General features: G+C 37.3%; 1 protein-coding gene across 7 annotated transcripts in view; it reads left to right on the top strand.

Moving 5' to 3' along the window:
* Positions 1–21988, top strand: part of MON2 (MON2 homolog, regulator of endosome-to-Golgi trafficking) — a 132989-nt gene that overhangs the window by 89599 nt on the left and 21402 nt on the right. For 5 of the 7 annotated variants that reach the window (XM_058426984.1, XM_032173179.2, XM_032173175.2 and 2 more), the window contains 6 exons: positions 5263–5461; positions 9766–10388; positions 14795–14938; positions 15562–15579; positions 15869–15997; positions 20912–21102. In XM_058426984.1, the coding sequence (XP_058282967.1) occupies positions 5263–5461; positions 9766–10388; positions 14795–14938; positions 15562–15579; positions 15869–15997; positions 20912–21102 (1304 nt within the window). The remainder of the gene's footprint in view (positions 1–5262; positions 5462–9765; positions 10389–14794; positions 14939–15561; positions 15580–15868; positions 15998–20911; positions 21103–21988) is intronic. The other 2 variants (XM_032173180.2, XM_032173177.2) reach the window with 1 other exon arrangement.

The raw sequence follows: 21988 nt of genomic DNA, 5'->3' as shown, positions 1-21988 counted from the left end.
ATGAGCATGGAATGTTCTTCCATTTGTTTGTATCGTTTTTTATTTCATTGAGCAGTGGTTTGTAGTTCTCCTTGAAGAGGTCGTTCACATCCCTTGTAAGTTGGATTCATAGATATTTTATTCTCTTTGAAGCAGTTGTGAATGGGAGTTCACTCATGATTTGGCTCTCTGTTTGTCTGTGATTGGTGTACAAGAATGCTTGTGATTTTTGTACATTGATTTTGTATCCTGAGACTTTGCTGAAGTTGCTTATGAGCTTAAGGAGATTTTGGGCTGAGACGATGGGGTTTTCTAGATATACAATCATGTCATCTGCAAACAGGGACAATTTGACTTCCTCTTTTCCTAATTGAATACCCTTTATTTCCTTCTCCTGCCTGATTGCCCTGGCCAGAACTTCCAACACTATGTTGAATAGGAGTGGTGAGAGAGGGCATCCCTGTCTTGTGCCAGTTTTCAAAGGGAATGCTTCCAGTTTTCGCCCATTCAGTATGATATTGGCTGTGGGTTTGTCATAGATAGCTCTTATTATTTTGAGATACGTCCCATCAATACCTAATTTATTGAGAGTTTTTAGCATGAAGGTTGTTGAATTTTGTGAAAGGCCTTTTCTGCATCTATTGAGATAATCATGTGGTTTTTGTCTTTGGTTCCGTTTATATGCTGGATTACATTTATTGATTTGCATATGTTGAACCAGCCTTGCATCCCAGGGATGAAGCCCACTTGATCATGTTGGATAAGCTTTTTGATGTGCTGCTGGATTCGGTTTGCCAGTATTTTATTGAGGATTTTTGCATCGATGTTCATCAAGGATATTGGTCTGAAATTCTCTTTTTTGGTTGTGTCTCTGCCAAGCTTTGGTATCAGGATGATGCTGGCCTCATAAAATGTGTTAGGGAGGATTCCCTCTTTTTCTATTGATTGGAATAGTTTCAGAAGGAATGGTAGCAGTTCCTCCTTGTACCTCTGGTAGAATTCAGCTGTGAATCCATCAGGTCCTGGACTCTTTTTGGTTGGTAAACTATTGATTATTGCCACAATTTCAGAGCCTGTTATTGGTCTATTCAGAGATTCAACTTCTTCCTGGTTTAGTCTTGGGAGGGTGTATTTGTCGAGAAATTCATCCATTTCTTCTAGATTTTCTAGTTTATTTCCATAGAGGTGTTTATAGTATTCTCTGATGGTAGTTTGTATTTCTGTGGGATCAGTGGTGATATCACCTTTATCATTTTTTATTGCATCTATTTGATTCTTCTGTCTTTTCTTCTTTATTAGTCTTGCTAGCGGTCTATTAATTTTGTTGATCTTTTCAGAAAACCAGCTCCTGGATTCATTAATTTTTTGAAGGGTTTTTTGTGTCTCTGTTTCCTTCAGTTCTGCTCTGATTTTAGTTATTTCTAGCCTTCTGCTAGCTTTTGAATGTGTTTGCTCTTGCTTTTCTAGTTCTTTTAATTGTGATGTTAGGGTGTCAATTTTGGATCTTTCCTGCTTTCTCTTGTGGGCATTTAGTGCTATAAATTTCCCTCTACACACTGCTTTGAATGTGTCCCAGAGATTCTGGTATGTTGTGTCTTTGTTCTCATTGGTTTCAAAGAACATGTTTATTTCTGCCTTCATTTCATTATGTACCCAGTAGTGATTCAGGAGCAGGTTGTTCAGTTTCCATGTAGTTGAGCGGTTTTGAGTGAGTTTCTTAATCCTGAGTTCTAGTTTGATTGCACTGTGGTCTGAGAGACAGTTTGTTATAATTTCTGTTCTTTTACATTTGCTGAGGAGAGCTTTACTTCCAACTATGTGGTCAATTTTGGAATAGGTGTGGTGTGGTGCTGAAAAAAATGTATATTCTGTTGATTTGAGGTGGAGAGTTCTGTAGATGTCTATTAGGTCCACTTTGTGCAGAGCTGAGTTCAATTCCTGGGTATCCTTGTTAACTTTCTGTCTCGTTGATCTGTCTAATGTTGACAGTGGGGTGTTAAAATCTCCCATTATTATTGTGTGGGAGTCTAAGTCTCTTTGTAGGTCACTCAGGACTTGCTTTATGAATCTGGGTGCTCCTGTATTGGGTGCATATATATTTAGGATAGTTAGGTCTTCTTGTTGAATTGATCCCCTTACCATTATGTAATGGCCTTCTTTGTCTCTTTTGATCTTTGTTAGTTTAAAGTCTGTTTTATCAGAGACTAGGATTGCAACCCCTGCCTTTTTTTGTTTTCCATTTGCTTGGTAGATCTTCCTCCATCCCTTTATTTTGAGTCTGTGTGTGTCTCTGCACGTGAGATGGATTTCCTGAATATAGCACACTGATGGGTCTTGACTCCTGATCCAGTTTGCCAGTCTGTGTCTTTTAATTGGAGCATTTAGCCCATTTACATTTAAAGTTAATATTGTTATGTGTGAATTTGATCCTGTCATTATGATGTTAGCTGGTTATTTTGCTCGTTAGTTGATGCAGTTTCTTCCTAGCCTCGATGGTCTTTACATTTTGGCATGTTTTTGCAGTGGCTGGTACTGGTTGTTCCTTTCCATGTTTAGTGCTTCCTTCAGGAGCTCTTTTAGGGCAGGCCTGGTGGTGACAGAATCTCTCAGCATTTGCTTGTCTCTAAAGTATTTTATTTCTCCTTCACTTATGAAGCTTAGTTTGGCTGGATATGAGATTCTAGGTTGAAAATTCTTTTGTTTAAGAATGTTGAATATTGGCCCCCACTTTCTTCTGGCTTATAGAGTTTCTGCCGAGAGATCAGCTGTTAGTCTGATGGGCTTCCCTTTGTGGGTAACCCGACCTTTCTCTCTGGTCGCCCTTAACATTTTTTCCTTCATTTCAACTTTGGTGAATCTGACAATTACGTGTCTTGGGGTTGCTCTTCTCGAGGAGTATCTTTGTGGCGTTCTCTGTATTTCCTGAATGTGAATGTTGGCCTGCCTTGCTAGACTGGGGAAGTTCTCCTGGATAATATCTTGCAGAGTGTTTTCCAACTTGGTTCCATTCTCCCCGTCACTTTCAGGTACACCAGTCAGTCATAGGTTTGGTCTTTTCACATAGTCCCATATTTCTTGGAGGCTTTGTTCGTTTCTTTTTTTTCTTTTTTCTCTAAACTTCCCTTCTCGCTTCATTTCATTGTTTTCATCTTCCATCACTGATACCCTTTCTTCCAGTTGATCGCATCGGCTACTGAGGCTTCTGTATTCTTCACGTAGTTCTCGAAACTTGGCTTTCAGCTCCATCAGCTCCTTTAAGCACTTCTCTGCATTGGTCATTTTAGTTATACATTCGTCTAATTTTATTTCAAAGTTTTTAACTTCTTTGCCATTGGTTTGAATTTCCTCCTGTAGCTTGGAGTAATTTGATCATCTGAAGCCTTCTTCTCTCAACTCGTCAAAGTCATTCTCCATCCAGCTTTGTTCCGTTGCTGGTGAGGAACTGCGTTCCTTTGGAGGAGGAGAGGCGCTCTGCTTTTTAGAGTTTCCAGTTTTTTTGCTCTGTTTTCTCCCCATCTTTGTAGTTTTTTCTACTTTTGGTCTTTGATGGTGGTGATGTACAGATGGGTTTTTGGTGTGGGTGTCCTTTCTGTTTGTTAGTTTTACTTCTAACAGGACCCTCAGCTGCAGGTCTGTTGGAGTTTGCTAGAGGTCCACTCCAGACCCTGTTTGCCTGGGTGTGCGCAGCGGTGGCTGCGGAACAGTGGATTTTCATGAACCACAAATTCAGCTGTCTGATCGTTCCTCTGGAAGTTTTGTCTCAGAGGAGTACCCGGCTGAGTGAGGTGTCAGTCTGTCCCTACTGTGGGGTGCCTCCCAGTTAGGCTGCTCGGGGATCAGGGACCCACTTTAGGAGGCCGTCTGCCCATTCTGATCTCCAGCTGCGTGCTGGGAGAACCACTACTCTCTTCAAAGCTGTCAGACAGGGACATTTAAGTCTGCAGAGGTTACTGCTGACTTTTTGTTTGTCTGTGCCCTGCCCCCAGAGTTGGAGCCTACAAAGGCAGGCAGGCCTCCTTGAGCTGTGGTGAGCTCCACCTAGTTAGAGCTTCCTGGCTGCTTTGTTTACCTCAGCAAGCCTGGGCAATGGCATGCGCCCCTCCCCCAGCCTCACTGCCGCCTTGCAGTTTGTTCTCAGACTGCTTTGCTAGCAATCAGCAAGACTCCGTGGGTGTAGGACCCTCCGAGCCAGGTGCAGGACACAATCTCCTGGTGTGCCTTTTTCCAAGCCCGTTGGAAAAGCGCAGTATTAGGGTGGGAGTGACCCAATTTTCCAGGTGCCGTCTGTCACCCCTTTCTTTGACTAGGAAAGGGAACTTCCTGACCCCTTGCGCTTCCCGAGTGAGACAATGCCTCGCCCTGCTTCGGCTCGGCTCGTGCACGGTGCGCTGCACCAACTGTCCTGCACCCACTATTGGGCACTCCCTAGTGAGATGAACCCGGTACCTCAGCTGGAAATGCAGAAATCACCCGTCTTCTGCGTGGCTTACGCTGGGAGCTGTAGACCAGAGCTGTTCCTATTCGGCCATCTTGGCTCCACCCCCTGTGTATTTTTTTGTTTTTTTTTTTTGTTTTTGAGATGGAGTCTCACTCTGTCACTCTGGCTGGAGTGCAGTGGTGTGATCTCCGCTCACTGCAAGCTCCACCTCCCAGATTCACGGCATTCTCCTGCCTCAGCCTCCTGAGTAGCTGGGACTACATGCGCCCACCACCACGCCTGGCTGATTTTTTTTGTATTTTTGGTAGAGACGGGGTTTCACTGTGTTAGCCAGGATGGTCTTGATCTCCTGACCTCGTGATCTGCCCCCCTCAGCCTCCCAAAGTGCTAGGATTACAGGCATGAGCCACCACACCCGGCCAGCTTTGTTCTTTTCTTGTACGTTACCCCATAAATCCTCAACTGATACCTGGCCAACATGATGAAACCCCATCTCTAGTAAAAATACAAAAATTAGCCGGTGTGGTGGTGGACACCTGTAATCCCAGCAACTCAGGAGTCTGTGGCAGGAGAATCACTTGAACCTGGGAGGCAGAGGTTCTGGTGAGGCGAGATCGTGCCATTGCACTCCAGCCTGGGTGATAGAGTGAGACTCCATCAAAAAAAAAAAAAAAAAAAGAATGTATAATTACCTCTATTGGTCAGTTTCCTCCAATATATAGGGATTGATAAGACTGTCAAGTATATTTTTGTGACACTTTGTAGATTCCTATGCTGTTGCTCCTGTGCTATTACTTAAGCTATATTATCAATACATTTTAAATGACATTTTTATAAATATTTAGGTACTCTTTCATCTACTGGACAGAGTTCGAGAGTCTTCTACCACTGCAGACAAAGAAAAGATTGAGTCTGGAGGTGGCAATATTCTCATTCATCATTCAAGGGACACAGCCGAGAAGCAATGGGCTGAGACATGGGTATTAACATTGGCTGGAGTAGCAAGGATCTTCAACACTAGAAGATATTTGCTGCAGCCTTTAGGTATACATACATTTTTTTCTGATTATACAAGTAATTAATGTTAAAAGAAATTTGGAAAATACAGACGATTCTTTTAGAGTCTGTCTTAACTTAGTGTTTATGTGTGGTGTGTGTGTAAGCATGTGTGTTTTCATTCGTTTGTACCTACTATGGGCTAGCCTCTAGAAGATACAATGAAAGGCAAAATACACGTCATTCTTACTATCGTGGGCATGAGGAAGTACCCATAATTACATAAATAAAGGCAAAATTTCCACAATGACATGTTACAAGGAGTGGTACATTCTGAGCTTCAATAGGTATTTGACTTGGGAAGTGAATTCCAGATGGACTCTCCTGAGAAAGCAATAGTTTTCCTGAGATCTGTAGGGTAAGTAGGAGTTCATCAGGCAAGAGTAAGATGAAGTGTGGAGAGCCTTACCGTCAATGAGAGAATGTAAAAGAGACAGGAGAAGATTGAGGAAAAGAGATGGTGGACCCTAGCATGTTCAAAGGTCTAGAATGAAGAGAGTAAGAAAGAGTTTGATTATCGAAGAGATTAAGAGGTAGTGAAGGGCCAGATCATCCAGATCATGTAGAATGTGTTAGGAGAAAGTTAGGAGGCTGGGCATGGTGGCTCATGCCTATAACCTCAACACTTCGGAAGGCTGAGGCAACAGGATAGCTTGAGCCCAGGAGTTTGAAACCAGCCTGAGAAATATAATGAGATCTCATCTCTACAAAAATTTTTTTAAAATAAATCATCCAAATGTGGTGGTGCACACCTGCAGTCCCAGCTACTCGGGAGGCTGAGGTGCAAGGCTTGCTTGAGCCTGGGATGTGGAAGTTGCTGCAGTTAGCCAAGATCGTGCCACTGCACTCGCCTGCGTGACAGAGTGAGACCCTGTCTCAAAAAAAAAAAAAAGTTAGGATTTCATCCTAAGAACAATGAAAAAAACTACTGATAGATTTTAATTCATGATTTGACATGATCAAATATGCACTTCAAAAAGATCACAAAGTGCGTATCTTAGTGTGTATGTAGAATGGAATGACAACAAGGAAGGATGACAGGATGTTGTTGGACTGGTTAGGAAGCTGTTGGTTGTGTATGTCAGTGGTTCTCAAACAGGGCCCATTATACTCCCATAAGACATTTGGCAATTTTGGAGACATTTTTAGTTGTCATAACTGGGGAAAGTTGAGCATTACTGCCATCTGCGGAGGGTAGAGGCAAGGGTTGATGCTACACATCTTACAATGCAGCCTCCTATAACAAAGAATTATACAACCAGAAATGTCAATGGTACTAAGACTGAGAAACCCGGTTGCCTATTATACTACTTTCAGTTCTGATGGTAATGCTGGTGGTGGTAGAAAAAGTTGAACAGAGTACTTTTGTACATAGTTATGAGCATGTTGTACATATTATTTTATCTATTTTATTATTTTGTGTTTGGCATTTTTTAAACTTCTTTGTGTTAAAGCACAAGCATATTTACTCATTCCATAAGCATTTTTGTATGTTGTTCTTTATGTGCACTTTTTTCTCCTTTTTTCCAAAAATATTTATGGTGTCTGATCCATTTTGCATGGTAGGGCTTGGTATATGTATTTTTAAATTTTGGAATTTTTTTCATGTAAAATTTACATACAGTGAAATGCACAAATTTTCACTGTGCATTTGCTAAGTTTTGACAAAATGAGCATCGTTTTTAGTACCTTCGTGATATTTCTCTTAAAAGCTAAGAACTAATAGATTTATATATATATATATATATATATATTTTTGTTTGTTTGTTTCTTTGTTTCTTTGTTTTTGAGATGGAGTCTCATTCTTGTTGCCCAGGCTGGAGTGCAATGGCGTGATCTTGGATCACCCCAACCTCTACCTCCCAGGTTCAAGCAATTCTCCTGCCTCAGCCTCCTGAGTAGCAGGAATTACAGACAGGCATGCGCCACCATGCCTGGCTAATTTTGTATTTTTAGTAGAAATGGGGTTTCTTCATGTTGGTCAGGCTGGTCTCAAACTCCTGACTTCAGGTGATCTGCCTGCCTCAGCCTCTCAAAGTGCTGGGATTACAGGCGTGAGCCATCACGCCCAGCCTAGATTTAGATTTTTTTTAAATGAAGACATAAGACAGTTAATGTCTTTCATAATTTTTTATAACTTTAAGAAATGATATTTGTTATTTTAGAATAAGTTTTATATTTTTAACATAACCACGTGCAATATATAATTATATCTACTCTTTTAAAGGGACCCCTTCTCCGACATAAAATATGTTAATAAATTGCAGGAGTTTTTCTCCCTAAATGGCATGGGATATTCTAAATCTGATATTAGGTCACCATTCTGATTGGCAAATATAATGATTCATGAAACTTTTAAACTGCGATGGCAACAGGTAGAAGTGTTTTAATTGTTTGACATTTTAAAATGTAATTTGTCAAAACTCTTTTAAACAGTTTACTTAAAATTCTGTGTTTTTATTGTATGTAAATTATACCTCAGTTGTTTTTTTTTTTTTGAGATGGAGTTTTGGAGTTTCACTCTTATTGCCCAGGCTGGAGTACAGTGGTGTGATCTCGGCTCACTGCAACCTCCGCCTCCTAGGTTCAAGCGATTCTCCTGCCTAAGCCTCTGAGTAGCTGGGATTACAGGTGCCCACCACCACCATGCCCAGCTAATTTTTTGTGTTTTTAGTAGAGACAGGGTTTCATCATGTTGGCCAGGCTGGTCTCGAACTCCTGACCTCCAGTGATCCACCTGCCTTGGCCTTCCAAAGTGCAGGGATTACAGATGTGAGGCACTGGGCCCAGCCCTCAATTTTTAATAAAAAGAATATGGAGGGGAAAGATGCATATAACTAGGCAGGTGTTACAGTTTGTCCGGAGTAGGCAGATAGTACCTATTGTTTTATACCAGACCTACTTCAAGCTTTTCTATTAACCGACTGCTTTCCCAGGAATTTGGGGTTTATCCCTTTTTAAAAAAAATCTAATGATTTATCAGCTTTCCAAAATGAAAGTCCTTAAACCTTGATTATTTATTTTACATGTTTCATAGCCTACTTATGTTGTACTGCTTTGGAAAATATCAACTTTCCTAATTTTTTACATCATTTTAATGTAGGTATGTGGATAATGATCCATGTTATTAACAAAGCCAGTAGGCTTGTTTGCTGTAAGAAAAAGATCTGGTTGGACATGGTGGCTCATGGCTGTAATCCCAGCCATTTGGAAGGCTGAGGCAGGAGGATTGCTTGAACCCAGCCTGGGCAACATGGTGAAACCCTATCTCTACAAAAAAACACAAAAATTAGCCAAGTGTGGTGGTGTGCATCTGTAGTCCCAGCTACTCAGGAAGCTGAGGTGGGAGGATCGCTTGAGCCCAGGAGTTCAAGACCAGACTGGACAACATAGCAAGATCCCATCGCTACAAAAAATAATTTAAAAATAAATTAGCCAGGCATGGTGGCATGTGCCTGTGATCCCAGCCACACTTGGGAGGCTGAGGTGGGAGAATCACTTGAGCTCAGTGAGCCATGATCATACCATATGACACTCTAGCCTGGGTAACAGAGTGTGATACCATCTCTTAAAAAAAAAAAAAAAAAGAAATTCTGTAGCTCTAAAATAATTTAAATATGAAAACTAAAGTATAAAGTTAAGATTTATGAATGTGACATAGTTTATCTTAAATATTTAGCCAATAAAAAAACATGTATTATACTGTCCTAAGTTACGACTTTTCCAATGATTCTCTGGTTAAGAATGAGAACATTTTACTTAATCATTAGTAAAGGTAGATGGATAGACTGAAGATGTTACTGAAATGCTTTTGTTTCAACCTCATTGATTTAATTTTCTGTTATCCTTTGGCAGAAGTTCAGGGAAATGGTATAAATATGTATAAGTACATACATATTTGGGGGTTTTTAATTTTTTTTTTATTTCAGTAGCTTTTGGGGTACAAGTGGTTATTGGTTACATGGATGAATTTTATAGTGGTGAAGTCTGAGATTTTAGTGCACCCATCACCTACCTGAGTTTTGTTTTTAAGATTGAAACATTATTTGATATATCCATCATCCTCCTCTTGGTGCCTTTTGTTCCTATATCTGAAAAATTTTTTTACCGGATTTCTAGGTTGTGATAATTTTAATTCCCATTGTTAGTACGTTAGTACCTAGTCATATATTTTCCAGTTCTGTAGGATTTTAAGCAGAAAAATTTAGCAAATATGCTTTCAAGTGTCTAATATTAAGAGAAAATTCGATCACTTTTATGATAATAGTTTTTTTTTTCTCTTCCTAATATAGGAGATTTTTCAAGAGCTTGGGATGTTCTTCTTGACCATATACAGTCAGCAGCACTTAGCAAAAACAATGAAGTATCTCTGGCTGCTCTGAAAAGCTTCCAGGAAATTTTACAGATCGTGTCCCCTGTCAGAGACTCGGAGAAGCCTGAGACACCACCTGTAGTTAATGTACCTGTGCCTGTTCTTATAGGGCCCATATCAGGCATGAGCAGGCCATTTATAAGAACAGATTCCATTGGAGAAAGACTTGGAAGATATAGTAGCTCTGAGCCACCCATTGTTACTGATGAGCTTGAAGATTTGAATCTATGGTGGGCTGCGTGGAATACCTGGTATAGAATTGGATCTGAAAGTACTAAGCCTCCTATTACTTTTGATAAACTAACTTTTATTCCTAGCCAACCTTTTCTTACAGCTTTAATTCAGATATTTCCAGCTCTCTACCAACACATAAAAACTGGTTTCAACATGGATGACTTGCAAAAGTTGGGAGTCATATTGCACAGTGCTATTTCAGTCCCAATAAGTTCAGATGCATCCCCTTTTATTCTTCCATCTTATACCGAAGCAGTTTTGACAAGTTTACAGGAAGCTGTACTTACAGCTTTAGATGTTCTCCAAAAGGTAATATAATTTTAGTGGCTATCTAAGTAATAATGCATATAGTTCTCTGAAATTTTTTTATTTTGCTATATATTTGCGGGGATAAATTTTAGATCAAGATTGTTTTATATGTATACTTTGGGATAAACTAAGGATTGTCAAGATCTAGGTATTTTGAAAACTTGTGGTTTTCTGTTGTATTTTGAAAGGTAATTCATGTATGTTTTGAACCTTAAGAAGCTGCCTGCATCCTAATGTTTCACTTCACCAGTATTTTTGGTTTGTCCATGCAAGTCTTCACAAGAGGATGTAATATTTGGAATAAAAGTTTTAGTAAAGTACTTTTATAATTAGAAAATTAATAAGCTGTGGGATTATATTTTTTAATCTGTGCTTAAATTTAGTTCTGAAATTATTGAAAGCCTATATTAAAAAAAGAAATTTATAAAAAGTATTTTTCCTCATGGTTTTTAAAGAGATTTATTTTTACTATGTGTATTTTGTTATTGCAAAAAAAAACTATTCAGACAAACAGATCTAAAATTATGGAGCAAATTCAGATTAGCAAGCAAGCCTAGATCAAATTCAAAGTGTTTTTTAGACTATCAAGAAAAATTGATAGCACAATTCACAGTCATCAAAATGCTAAGCAAAAAAATGCCAACTTAGCAGCCAGCCATTCCAACAAAGTAAAAACATTCTAATAAGATTGGAGTAGATCTAGATTCTGATCACACATGTTATCAGTAACCATTTGTGTAGTGTAAATTAGATTTCTGATTAACTGCATCTTACCCAACTGGAATGATAAAAATTTTCACAGTAAGAATTTCTACTCTACGATGATACCTCTTAATTACCTCTGGAAGAAGTTTAGCTGAGCAGTAGTTCTTGAACTGTTGAACCCTAGTTGCGTTGTGCAGGAAATAAGAATCTGGCATTTAAAAAAATTCAGTGTAGGGGTATTGGTTTTCTACAATTGAACTCAAAATACCCTTCTTTATTTTTAATGGGGAAGAAAAGTAATTACCCACCCTGTCCATTGGACATGCAAATAAGTTGCTTATAGACTTCAGGGGATGGAAGAGTTATCCTATCAGAAAAGAAAATAAGACATAGGCCTTTTGAGATGGCCGTAATCTGGTACTCTCATTCAGATCTTTGATTCAGGTTTTTATATATGTGTACAGGATAAACAATAAACTTTTTTTTTCCAGAAAAAAAATGTAAGTTTTATTTTTAAAAAACTCTGCTTTAGCAGTGAGAGGAAAAGTGGAATCATTTATCCCAACTACTAGTAATTTGTTCTGAGCTTTTAATAGCTTTGAAAACAGTCTGAAACTTTGGAAGGGTTATTGTTCATTTATATTATTTTAAAATTATTATTAATGTTCACACTAGCCATTGTTGTGTTGTATGATTACCTAAATGATGTTTCATAGACCTTGAATGTGAGATTTTTAATGGGTTTCTAGTATCTCCTAACAGAAAAATGTATATTTTATTATCAGAGTGTTTTTATATTTTCTTCCACAGATGTCAGAAAATTTTTGCACAAGCCAAATTTACTTGCTTTTGGACTTTTTCCTTAAACTAATAGTTATCTAGCAAAACATTTTATTGATAGAAAGCTATTTTGTTTCCTAAAAGAAAAACTGATTTCTGATATCACGTTTTCTTTCTAAAGGGGAGCATTTATGTTTTTCTTCCTCAGGGCTTTTATATTGTTTAGGACTTCAAGTTCTCAGTCTTTGTTCTCAAATCACCAGTTCCCAGCCAAGTTGACTTACTTATATGTGCTAATTTATTTATTTATGTATTGCCAAGTTATTTTAGCATACGTAGAGGAACTGGGAATTTAATTATCTGCTTTCTGTATGTGCTGTACTGTAAGTCCTGAAGTCAGGAGACTGCATCTGTCTTATTTTTTGCTAAACTTCTTAGTCAGATGGCTGGATACCATATCTGCATTCATCACTGGGGCTGCCGGAGTTGCACTCCAGGAGACAACATCACATTGTATGTGATGATGCCCTTGGAGTTGTGTAACAAAGCCCTGTCTTCTAAATAACATGGGCAAGTTTCTTAATCTTTCTATACTTCAGCTTCCTCATCTATAAAGTAAAAATAATAAATCTACAACTTTTTGCTTGTTAAGTGGGATATTTGTAAGGCGCTTAGTGCCTGGCATGAGTTAAACATCCAGTAAATGTTAGCTGTTGTTATTTTCATCATCAGGTTCTCTAGCAAAGGCCTTAGTACGTGCCAGGCACTGAAAAGATTATTATTAAATGAGTTAGTAAGTGAAGCCTTAAACAATATAAGAAATTAGGTGTTCAGTATTTTTTCTTGTCTTCAAATAGACAGCTTTCAAGGACTAATAGGAAATATTATCTAGATTGCTTATCAGTTCTTAGCTTTTGGACTAAAATTTGTTATCATGTTTATTCTATAGATTTTTCTGATATTCAGACTTCAGAATAGTGAAGAAAAGCCCATAAAAACTTTTTCTTAGATGGAGTTTGTTGTTAAAAAATTGTGGGTTCCAGCAAAGCACGGTGGCTCACGCCTGTAATCCCAGCACTTTGGGAGGCCGAAGTGGGCAGATCACGAGGTCAGGAGATGGAGACCATCCTGACTAACACGGTGAAACCCCGTCTCTACTAAAAATACAAAAAATTAGCCGGGCGAGGTGGCGGGCGCCTGTAGTCCCAGCTACTCGGGAGGCTGAGGCAAGAGAATGACGTGAACCCCAGGGGTCAGAGTCTGCAGTGAGCTGAGATCGCAGCACTGCACTCCAGCCTGGGTGACAGCGAGACTCTGTCTCAAAAAAAAAAAAAAATTGTGGGTTCCAAATTATGCATTTTAAAGTCCCAAAATTGCTCTATACATCAATTGTAACACTATTAGTATGTTTTCTTATCATAAAGGACCATTGAAAATCAAAATGCATAGTCAAGTCATTAATTTGTGTTAAGATTCTTACAAAGAAATTATAACACTTAGTTTTCTCAGGTACCCACATACGGTTTTTTGTTGTTGTTAGTCATTGAAAATAAAACAATTCACTTAGAGTAATTCAGTCTCTTTTCCCACAGTAATTACTACTTGTTTACTTCTAAGAGTTAAGATCCAGCAAGAGGTTAATGAGGAGGAAAGTAGAACTATTACAAGCAGTCAGTAAAGAGAATTTTTAGAGTGTATAAATTTTACTATTCAAATTCTTCATTATTTCTGAGAAAAAAATATTGAGACATGGTATTAGATGTCTTTATACTACTTTCTTACATTATAATTATAGGACAACGCAGCACTTACATAGCTACTTTATATCTCAGTGCAGTTTTATCTAAAAGTTCCATTATAGCTAAATGGCTACATCTCCTCTGAGGGAAAATAAAACTAATGTGTTATCTGATAAGCTAAAAGCCATGGAGTGCAGAAAATAAATTTTGTACTTACTGTTTTTAAAGAAATTTTTTTAAAAAGTTAAATGGTTTGAATTTTGGTTTAATATTTTAAGAGTACCTACCCTCTCAGGCATAAAGTGATCATCCTTTTTGTCTTATAAACCACAAGTATATTTTAGACACTTCATAAATAATATCATTAAATGTTTTTCTCACGGAGAAAAACAAAGACTTAAACAAGAAAATATGAAAAGAAAAAATAAATTTGTGGCTAGAAGAAAACGCAATTTAAGTATTTTCAACACATTTGAAATAATTAAAATCTGCAGTATCATCATATGCATTTTATTCTTTCTTCCTATCAAATTATTTGAAGTAAGAAACCTAGGGAAACTAGTTACTATTTATTAAAATGTTTTCTTATATTAAAATATTTTAATTTATTTTAAATCAAACCTATATATTTAGATACATTTTACATTAAATATACATAGCCCTGTCAAAAATTAATCCACACATTTCTTGTAGAAATAAATTTTCATAGATGACTTATTTTCCCAACTGCAACACACATGATTGTTTGTTAAAGTTGGTGGACCAGGCATGGTGCAGAAATCAGATGTCATTTCAATGAATGGATATCACAGAATTTGAAGTCAGTGTCATCGTGGTCAGTCACACATTCTTAATGGCCTACTGGGTGTATTACTGAACAAATGATCAGATTGTAGAACCTGAGGACTGCCTGGGACTTCACTTTGTTGGCCCTTTTTCTATTCTGTTAAGAAATAAATCACACTGTAAAAAAGAACATTTTTTAGCTGATTAACAGTTTCAGCATATACTTTATTCTTTAGCAGTTTACAATAGTTTGTGTCCTTTAGGGCTTAGAAAAGATGGTATAATACATAAGATAAGACAGTTTTTAAGATTCTGTGGTTAAACAAATATATATACAGTAAAGAACTTAATGGAGTTCAGATTATGCATTCTAATGTTCTTATTTTGCTTTTATAGGCCATTTGTGTAGGACCAGAAAACATGCAGATAATGTATCCAGCTATATTTGACCAGTTGTTGGCATTTGTAGAATTTTCCTGTAAACCTCCACAGTATGGACAGCTAGAAACAAAGCACATTGCAAATGCAAAATATAATCAGGTAATTTACTGTAAATTTTATTTACTTTGTAAGATTTCATGGCTTATAAATACAGATAGTTTCACTTAAGATGGACTTTGACTATCTCAGAAAAGGATACTTTTCACTCACAAATATGTTTACACATGTCTGTTAGCAGTTTAAGCTGAACAGAAATATTGTTGGGGAAACTAGTTCTGTGTTCTTTTTCTTCTCATTTATGACTTTCCTCTTCCAACTGGTTTTTCAGAAAGTTTGGCCTTTCATATTACTCTCCAGTACATCTTTCTTGAAAAATATAAGTTCCTTTTTACTTCTTTCTTGGTTGCCCCATCCCAATACAAAACAGCTTCTAAATCCCTAACTTAAAACAGATACCTGCCATGCAAGATGAAGAAACTGTTCATACTAAATAAGAAGTTGTACATTACTGGTGTGAAATTTAGTTGGATTTTATGTAAAATATTTTTATAGCCATAGTTGGCAAATTTTAACTTTGTTTAAGTAAATTTTCTGAATGCATGCACATGCTGATTTTGTTCACTCAACATAAAAATTATAATTTTATATCGTCCAAAAGTAGTTTAAATATGTATTAACTTTTCTCATTCTATTTGTCTTGCAACACAATGGAATCACAATAGATCCAACTATTTGCACCGGTGAGTTAAATTTCCTAAAATTGTCCTAACCTATTGGCAACAAATAAAGTACATCTTTCCCGGTTCTTGGTAGAATGCTCTATGTGCTTTTTCCAATAGTTTTAATTTTTGCCTGGCTGAAAATTATTTTTTTCATGAAGTACATATCTCTTTGAAAACTTTGCATGTAATATAATCTGACCTAAAACCAAGGCCTGAACTTTAAGACAAAGATACTTTCTCTTTGAAAACAATATGATTAATTTAATCTCGTTTATTTTTAACTGCATGTGAAAATATTACTTTCTAGGCGGAATGGGTAGCCTTGAATTATGTGCCGTTTGCTGAAAGGTCTTTAGAAGTAGTTGTGGATTTATATCAAAAAACAGCGTGTCACAAAGCAGTGGTGAATGAGAAAGTGCTCCAGAATATTATTAAGGTATCTTTTTTTCATTTCTACACTTTCATTAGATGGTGAGAACATTATTGAAATTATTCCTTAGGTAATACATTATCATTATATTGGGATAAATAGAAAATAAAATTTGTGTTATTATTTGTAATGACTTTTCTCCAATATTCATGAATTGTATTTAGCAAGCCATTTTTCTAAAAGTTCTTTTTAGTGAAAAATATTTTAACATAAATGTGCATTAAATTTGTTACAGTTCTTAATGAGAACACATGCACACAGGAAGGGGAGCATCACACACTGGGGCCTGTTGTGGGGTGGGGGGAGGGGGGAGGGATAGCATTGGGAGATATACCTAATGTAAATGACGAGTTAATGGGTGCAGCACGCCAACATGGCACATGTATACATATGTAACAAACCTGCATGTTGTGTGCATGTACCCTAAAACTTAAAGTATAATAAAAAAAAAATTTGTTACAGTTCTTACATTTTCCCACATAACCCAGTGAGGGTGTTTCTTAGGACAATATTCCTCAAGATTCAAGGTTGATGAGCATTCAGGGAGAAATTCACAATGTAGCCCATAAACTTAACTGAACATGCATGCTGACTTTTTAAAAGCCACTTTTTCAGTATATGGACAGCCATTAAAAGATTCTTGTTGATTGTGTTCCATTCCTCTAAGGCTTATTTCTTGTTTTTCCCTCTGTTTTGAAGGACTAGCCCTAAACCTTGTTCTTCCTCTAGCATGTGGATGTACCTTATATTGATTGTATAAATACCAGACCAACTTGAGCTGTCTTCTCTCAAGACTCATCTATCCCCACCTTTCTTCATTGGTGATTATTTTCATTTTTCTTTCAGCCATCTTATACAAGGATTATTAAGCCTTGGATACTACAAGAATTTTCTCTCAACTGTACTTACTACTCAAATTGTCATCCTCTTTCGGCTTTCCTTTATTTCCATATCCCTTAAACAGTTAGTGGCCTTCGCCTAGTCACCACTCACTCTTCGCCTATTGTGTGTTGGCTTACGTCCATATTGCTCTATAGAAACTGCTTTCTTAAAGTTACAAAAGACCATATCTTCACATCCTCAGTCCTTCCCTAATGATTTATCTTCCCTATAGCATGGTACTGGCCTTCTGAAACCTGAGCCTTCTGAAAGCTCTTTCTTCCCTTGACTTTTATGATACTTTTCTCTCCTCACTGCTTACCTCACCAAAACTATCCTCTCTCTTTATTTATTGAGCATATTTTTAAAGCATCTTTCTACAAGGTACTAGCAATTTTAAAATGAATAAAATGATTCTTACATTTAATAATTCAATATAGAGAGTAAAGAAAGGGAAACAAGTAATACTACAGTATGTTAAGTGCCAGGTAAAGACCATAGTGGAGGCTTTGCATTCAGATAGCCTGACTTTCAAATAGTCCACTGTTACTGGCTTACTGCTTTATGACTTTTGGCAAATTGACCTATCTGAGCATGTTTCTCGTCTTTAAAAGAAGGATAATACCAATACTACTTACATGTCTTACCTATAATAAGAGAATCCATTGAGATACAGCATTTAATGATGCTTGCCAAGTAGTCAGTGCTGAATAAAAATTGAGTTCCTCTGCAGGACAAAAAACTAAGTCAACTGCTGAGGGGATTTGAGCAAGAATTAACAGAGATGACACTTGAAAGAGTTAAGAGTTAGGTTAAAAAGGGGGAGGCAGGTATTATAGGTAAATTAAGCCATGTAAAAGATCATGGTATATTTTTAAGAAATGTTTAGAAATTTAGTTCAGGACCTGGGATATGTCTGAAAAGATAACTGTTGGTCTTCTAAGCCATCATAAGATCGGACTTTATTCTTTAACCATTGAAGGATTAAACACTAAAAAGTAATATGAATCAGTTTGTGTATTTTTTTTTTTTTTTTAGAGACAGAGTTTTATTCTGTCACCCAGGCAGGAGTGGAGTGGCATAATTATAGCTTACTGCAGCCTCAAGCTCCTGATCTCACGTGATCATCCTGCCTCAGCCTCCCAAGTCGCTGGGACTACAGGTGGACACCACCACCCCCAGCTGACTTTTAAATTTTTTATAGAGACTGGATCTTGCTATGTTGCCCAGGCTGGTCTCAAACTCCTGGCCTCAGGCAGTCCTCTAACCCCCTTCTCCCAAAGCACTAGGATTGGAGGTGTGAGCCACTGTGCCTGGCCTCAGTTTATATATATGTATACATTTTTTTTCTTTTTTTTGAGACAAGAGTCTTGCTCTGTTGCCTGGGCTGGAGTGCGGTGGCTCAGTCACTGCAGTCTCCACCTCCCGGGTTCAAGCAATTCTCCTGCCTCAGCCCCCTGAGTAGCTGGGAATACAGGCGCACACCACCACGCCTGGCTGATTTTTGTATATTTAGTAGAGACGGGGTTTCACCCTGTTGGCTAGGCAGGTTTTGAACTCTTGACTTCTAGTGATCCGCCCACCTCAGCCTCCCAAAGTGCTGGGATTAAAGGCATGAACCACCATGCCCAGCCACTCAGTTTGTATTTGTAAAAGAGTTAAGTGATCTCTTTTCTATAATCCCATTTCATTGATGCCACTTACCACATTGTTTTGTGGTTAATTGGACAAGGCTCTTTCTCCAAAATTGTGAACCTTGTGGTGGCAGGCAATTACTGAGCACATACTGTATACCACTTCCTGTTTAGATGTGTAAACATTTGTAAAAATAAAATGTATAAATTGAATGGATCTGCTATGCTTAATGTTTTTCTTGATTTTAATAAAATATCAGTTGCAGTAGCAAACCATACTTTTATCTTAGCTTGAGTTATAAAATGTAAACTCAAAATGGCCCTATATCACCTAGTATTCTTTTGGTTGCAAATGACATACACTCAGGCTCTGACTAGCTTTAACAGTAAAGGGAACTTTTGGGCATGCTTAATTGGAAAATTCAAAGATAGAGGAAGGGCATTATGACTGGCTGATCCAGTGGTTCAGCAGTATCATCAAAAACCACATTTCTTTCTCCAGAAAGTTCTGCTAAGAATTGACCATATCGTTTCTCTTCATAGCTGTAGGCCAGTAACAGGATTATATGTCCAATAGGAAGAGAGAGAGTGTGTGTGTTCCTGCATACACACATTCACACACTTCTTCTTCTTAAGTTCCTAAAATTAATTTTTAGTAGATCAGCTTTGGTCCCATACCCACTCTTGAAGCAATGATTATGGCCAGGGAAATTGATTAGATTCATTGGCTTAATCAACTCATCATCTGTTTGCCTGAATTCCCAAACTGGAATTAGGGACAGTTCCTCCCAAAGCACATGGATTATATGGAGGTGGAAAGAGGGGAAGGGGATAAATAGATTCTGGGTGTGCTAATTATCTGTTAATGAAGGCACATTTCATGCTAATATGTAATGGTTAATATGTATACTGTATGAGTATTCAGTAATAATTCGTGTGGAAGATGATGATATTTGGTTTTATATCCTTGAAATACGAAAATTTTTCTACTCTTAGAGCCGAATTTTTACGTAAAAGCAGAATTTTTACTCTAATGCAAATTGCCTGACAGTATGCCAAAACGGTTTGCCAATGGTGCTCTGTGTTAGTTCATTATGATGTTTTGGTTGATCTAGTGTTCTAATGGCAAGATAGAACTGTGATCAGAGAAATTCATTCTGAACCACCAAATTAGTTCTTTTAATAAATAAAAGCCACCTGTCTCAAAAGTTGATCAGTTGAAAAGATAAGTCACTATACTTAGTCACTATATATCTAGTCACTGTACATAACTCAAACGCTCTACTCCCATACCCCTCAATGGTCAAATCTTAAATTATCAGTTTTACTGAACTATTTGGAGAAGGAAAAAAGTACACAAAAATAGAAGGAAAAAAGTACACAAAAATATTAGAGTAGGATATAAAATTCGAATAATTTTACAGATAGAACATACTCCTTCAAAGTATTGACATTTTATGTTGTGTTTACTCTTCCCTCACCATTAGTGGGAAAATACAGTCATGTACTGCTTAAGGACCGAGATACGTTCTGAGAGATGCATCATTAGGCCATTTCATCATTGTCTGAACATCATAGTGTACTTACACAAACCTAGATGGTATAGCCTACTTCACACCTATGCTATATGGTCTAACCTATATATGTGGCAGATGACTGCATAAGCAATATTGACCCTTTGTGTATGGGATATCCACATCAGCCAAATTATTTTTTGCTGGAATAACTATGGCAGAATTTTCTTTTTCTTTTTTTTTTTTTTTTTTGAGACAGAGTCTCACTCTTGCCAGGCTGGAGTACAGTGGCGTGATCTCAGCTCACTGCAACCTCTGCCTCCTTGGTTCAAGCAATTCTCTGCCTCAGCCTCCCAAGTAGCTGGGGCTATAGGCAAGTGCCACCACACCCAGCTAATTTTTGTATTTTTAGTAGAGATGAGGTTTCACCATGTTGGCCCAGATGGTGTTGATCTCTTGACCTTGTGATCCACCCACCTTGGCCTCCCAAAGTGCTGCGATTACAGGCGTGAGCCACCGCGCTTGGCCAGAATTTTCTAATTCCATAACATCAGGTTAAGAAAAGGTACAGAATTGTGTTTCCTACTCTTAACTTTTCAGATAATATCCCTATTATTGATGATGAAAAACTGAGGTTCAAAAACGTTATTTATTTAGGCTCGTTGTTTATAAGATAGAGATAGGATTTAAAAGTATATCTTTCCAGGCAGTATTTGAGGACCACGTCTGAGAATTGGCCTTTCTGCAAAATAACATCCTTTTTTAAATGAAAATACCATCCTTTTTAAGATTAAAATACCTGTGCTATTGTTTTCTCTGCTGTAGTTTTTCTTAATTAAAATTGTGTGTGTATGTTTTAATTAATGCTTATATTAAACTGTCTTTATTTTCAGACTCTTAGGGTTCCTCTCAGTTTGAAGTATTCCTGCCCTTCTGAAAGCACATGGAAACTAGCAGTATCCTCTCTCCTCAGAGTTCTTTCTATTGGGCTACCTGTTGCCCGGCAGCATGCTTCTTCTGGAAAATTTGACAGTATGTGGCCAGAACTAGCCAATACTTTTGAAGACTTTCTCTTTACTAAAAGGTCAGCTCATTCATTTTTAAAATTAAGACAAGAAGTGGCACATTGTATCTTCAGTTGCTCTAAAAATAGTTGTCTTTATTCATTAACAAAGTAATTGATTATAAAGGTTGCTAGATTGTATTAAAAACACACCTGGATTAGCCATTTATCCATTGGGTACATTATCCATGAACAATGGAGATTTTTGCTTTTTGTATTTTTGCTTATAAGACAGGAATATTATATATAAAACAATACAAATGCATCATATTTAAGAATTTTAACCTAATAAAACTAAGAAGATTCATTTTTTAATTTGATGCCTATTGGGCATTACAAGAGAAAAACAATGTTGGAAAATCAGTGTATTACCAGAATAAATAGGATGAGTGGCAATATAATGATCAGCTCTTTAAGATGTTTAGATTTGTCAAAGATTAACAATTTTCATTGTATGGTATCTAATTTAAAGCTTGTATTTAGGATGCTATTTTGCTCCCTCACTGAACTACTTACTGTAGGATGATTGGAACACAGACTACATTTTTTGAATGAAGAATTTGCTGAGGTCCATATAGAGCTGTGCTATTCAGTACAGTAGCAATTGGTAGTTACAAATGACTAATTAAAACAAAACTTTAAATAAAATTAAAATTTTCTTCAGTCTCTCTAGGCATGTTTTAAGTACTCATTGCCACGGGTGACTAGCAGCTGCCACACTGGGTAGAGCAGATTATTGACATTTCCATCATCACAGAAAGTTGTGTTGGGCAGGACAGATCTAAAGCGTGCCCTTTTGCTAAATGTGGACTTGTCTGTAATAGCTGTAGCAGCCAGGCAGTGCTTAATCCTTCTAGCACAAGTAATTATCCTTTGTGTTACATTGGTGAAATTCTTTTCTGAGACA

The sequence above is a fragment of the Hylobates moloch genome, unplaced genomic scaffold (genome assembly GCF_009828535.3).
Source record: "Hylobates moloch isolate HMO894 unplaced genomic scaffold, HMol_V3 SCAFFOLD_13, whole genome shotgun sequence".
Classification (NCBI taxonomy): Eukaryota; Metazoa; Chordata; class Mammalia; order Primates; family Hylobatidae; genus Hylobates; species Hylobates moloch.
Note: the sequence above shows the minus strand (reverse complement) of the source record. Positions and strands in the feature narration are given on the sequence as shown.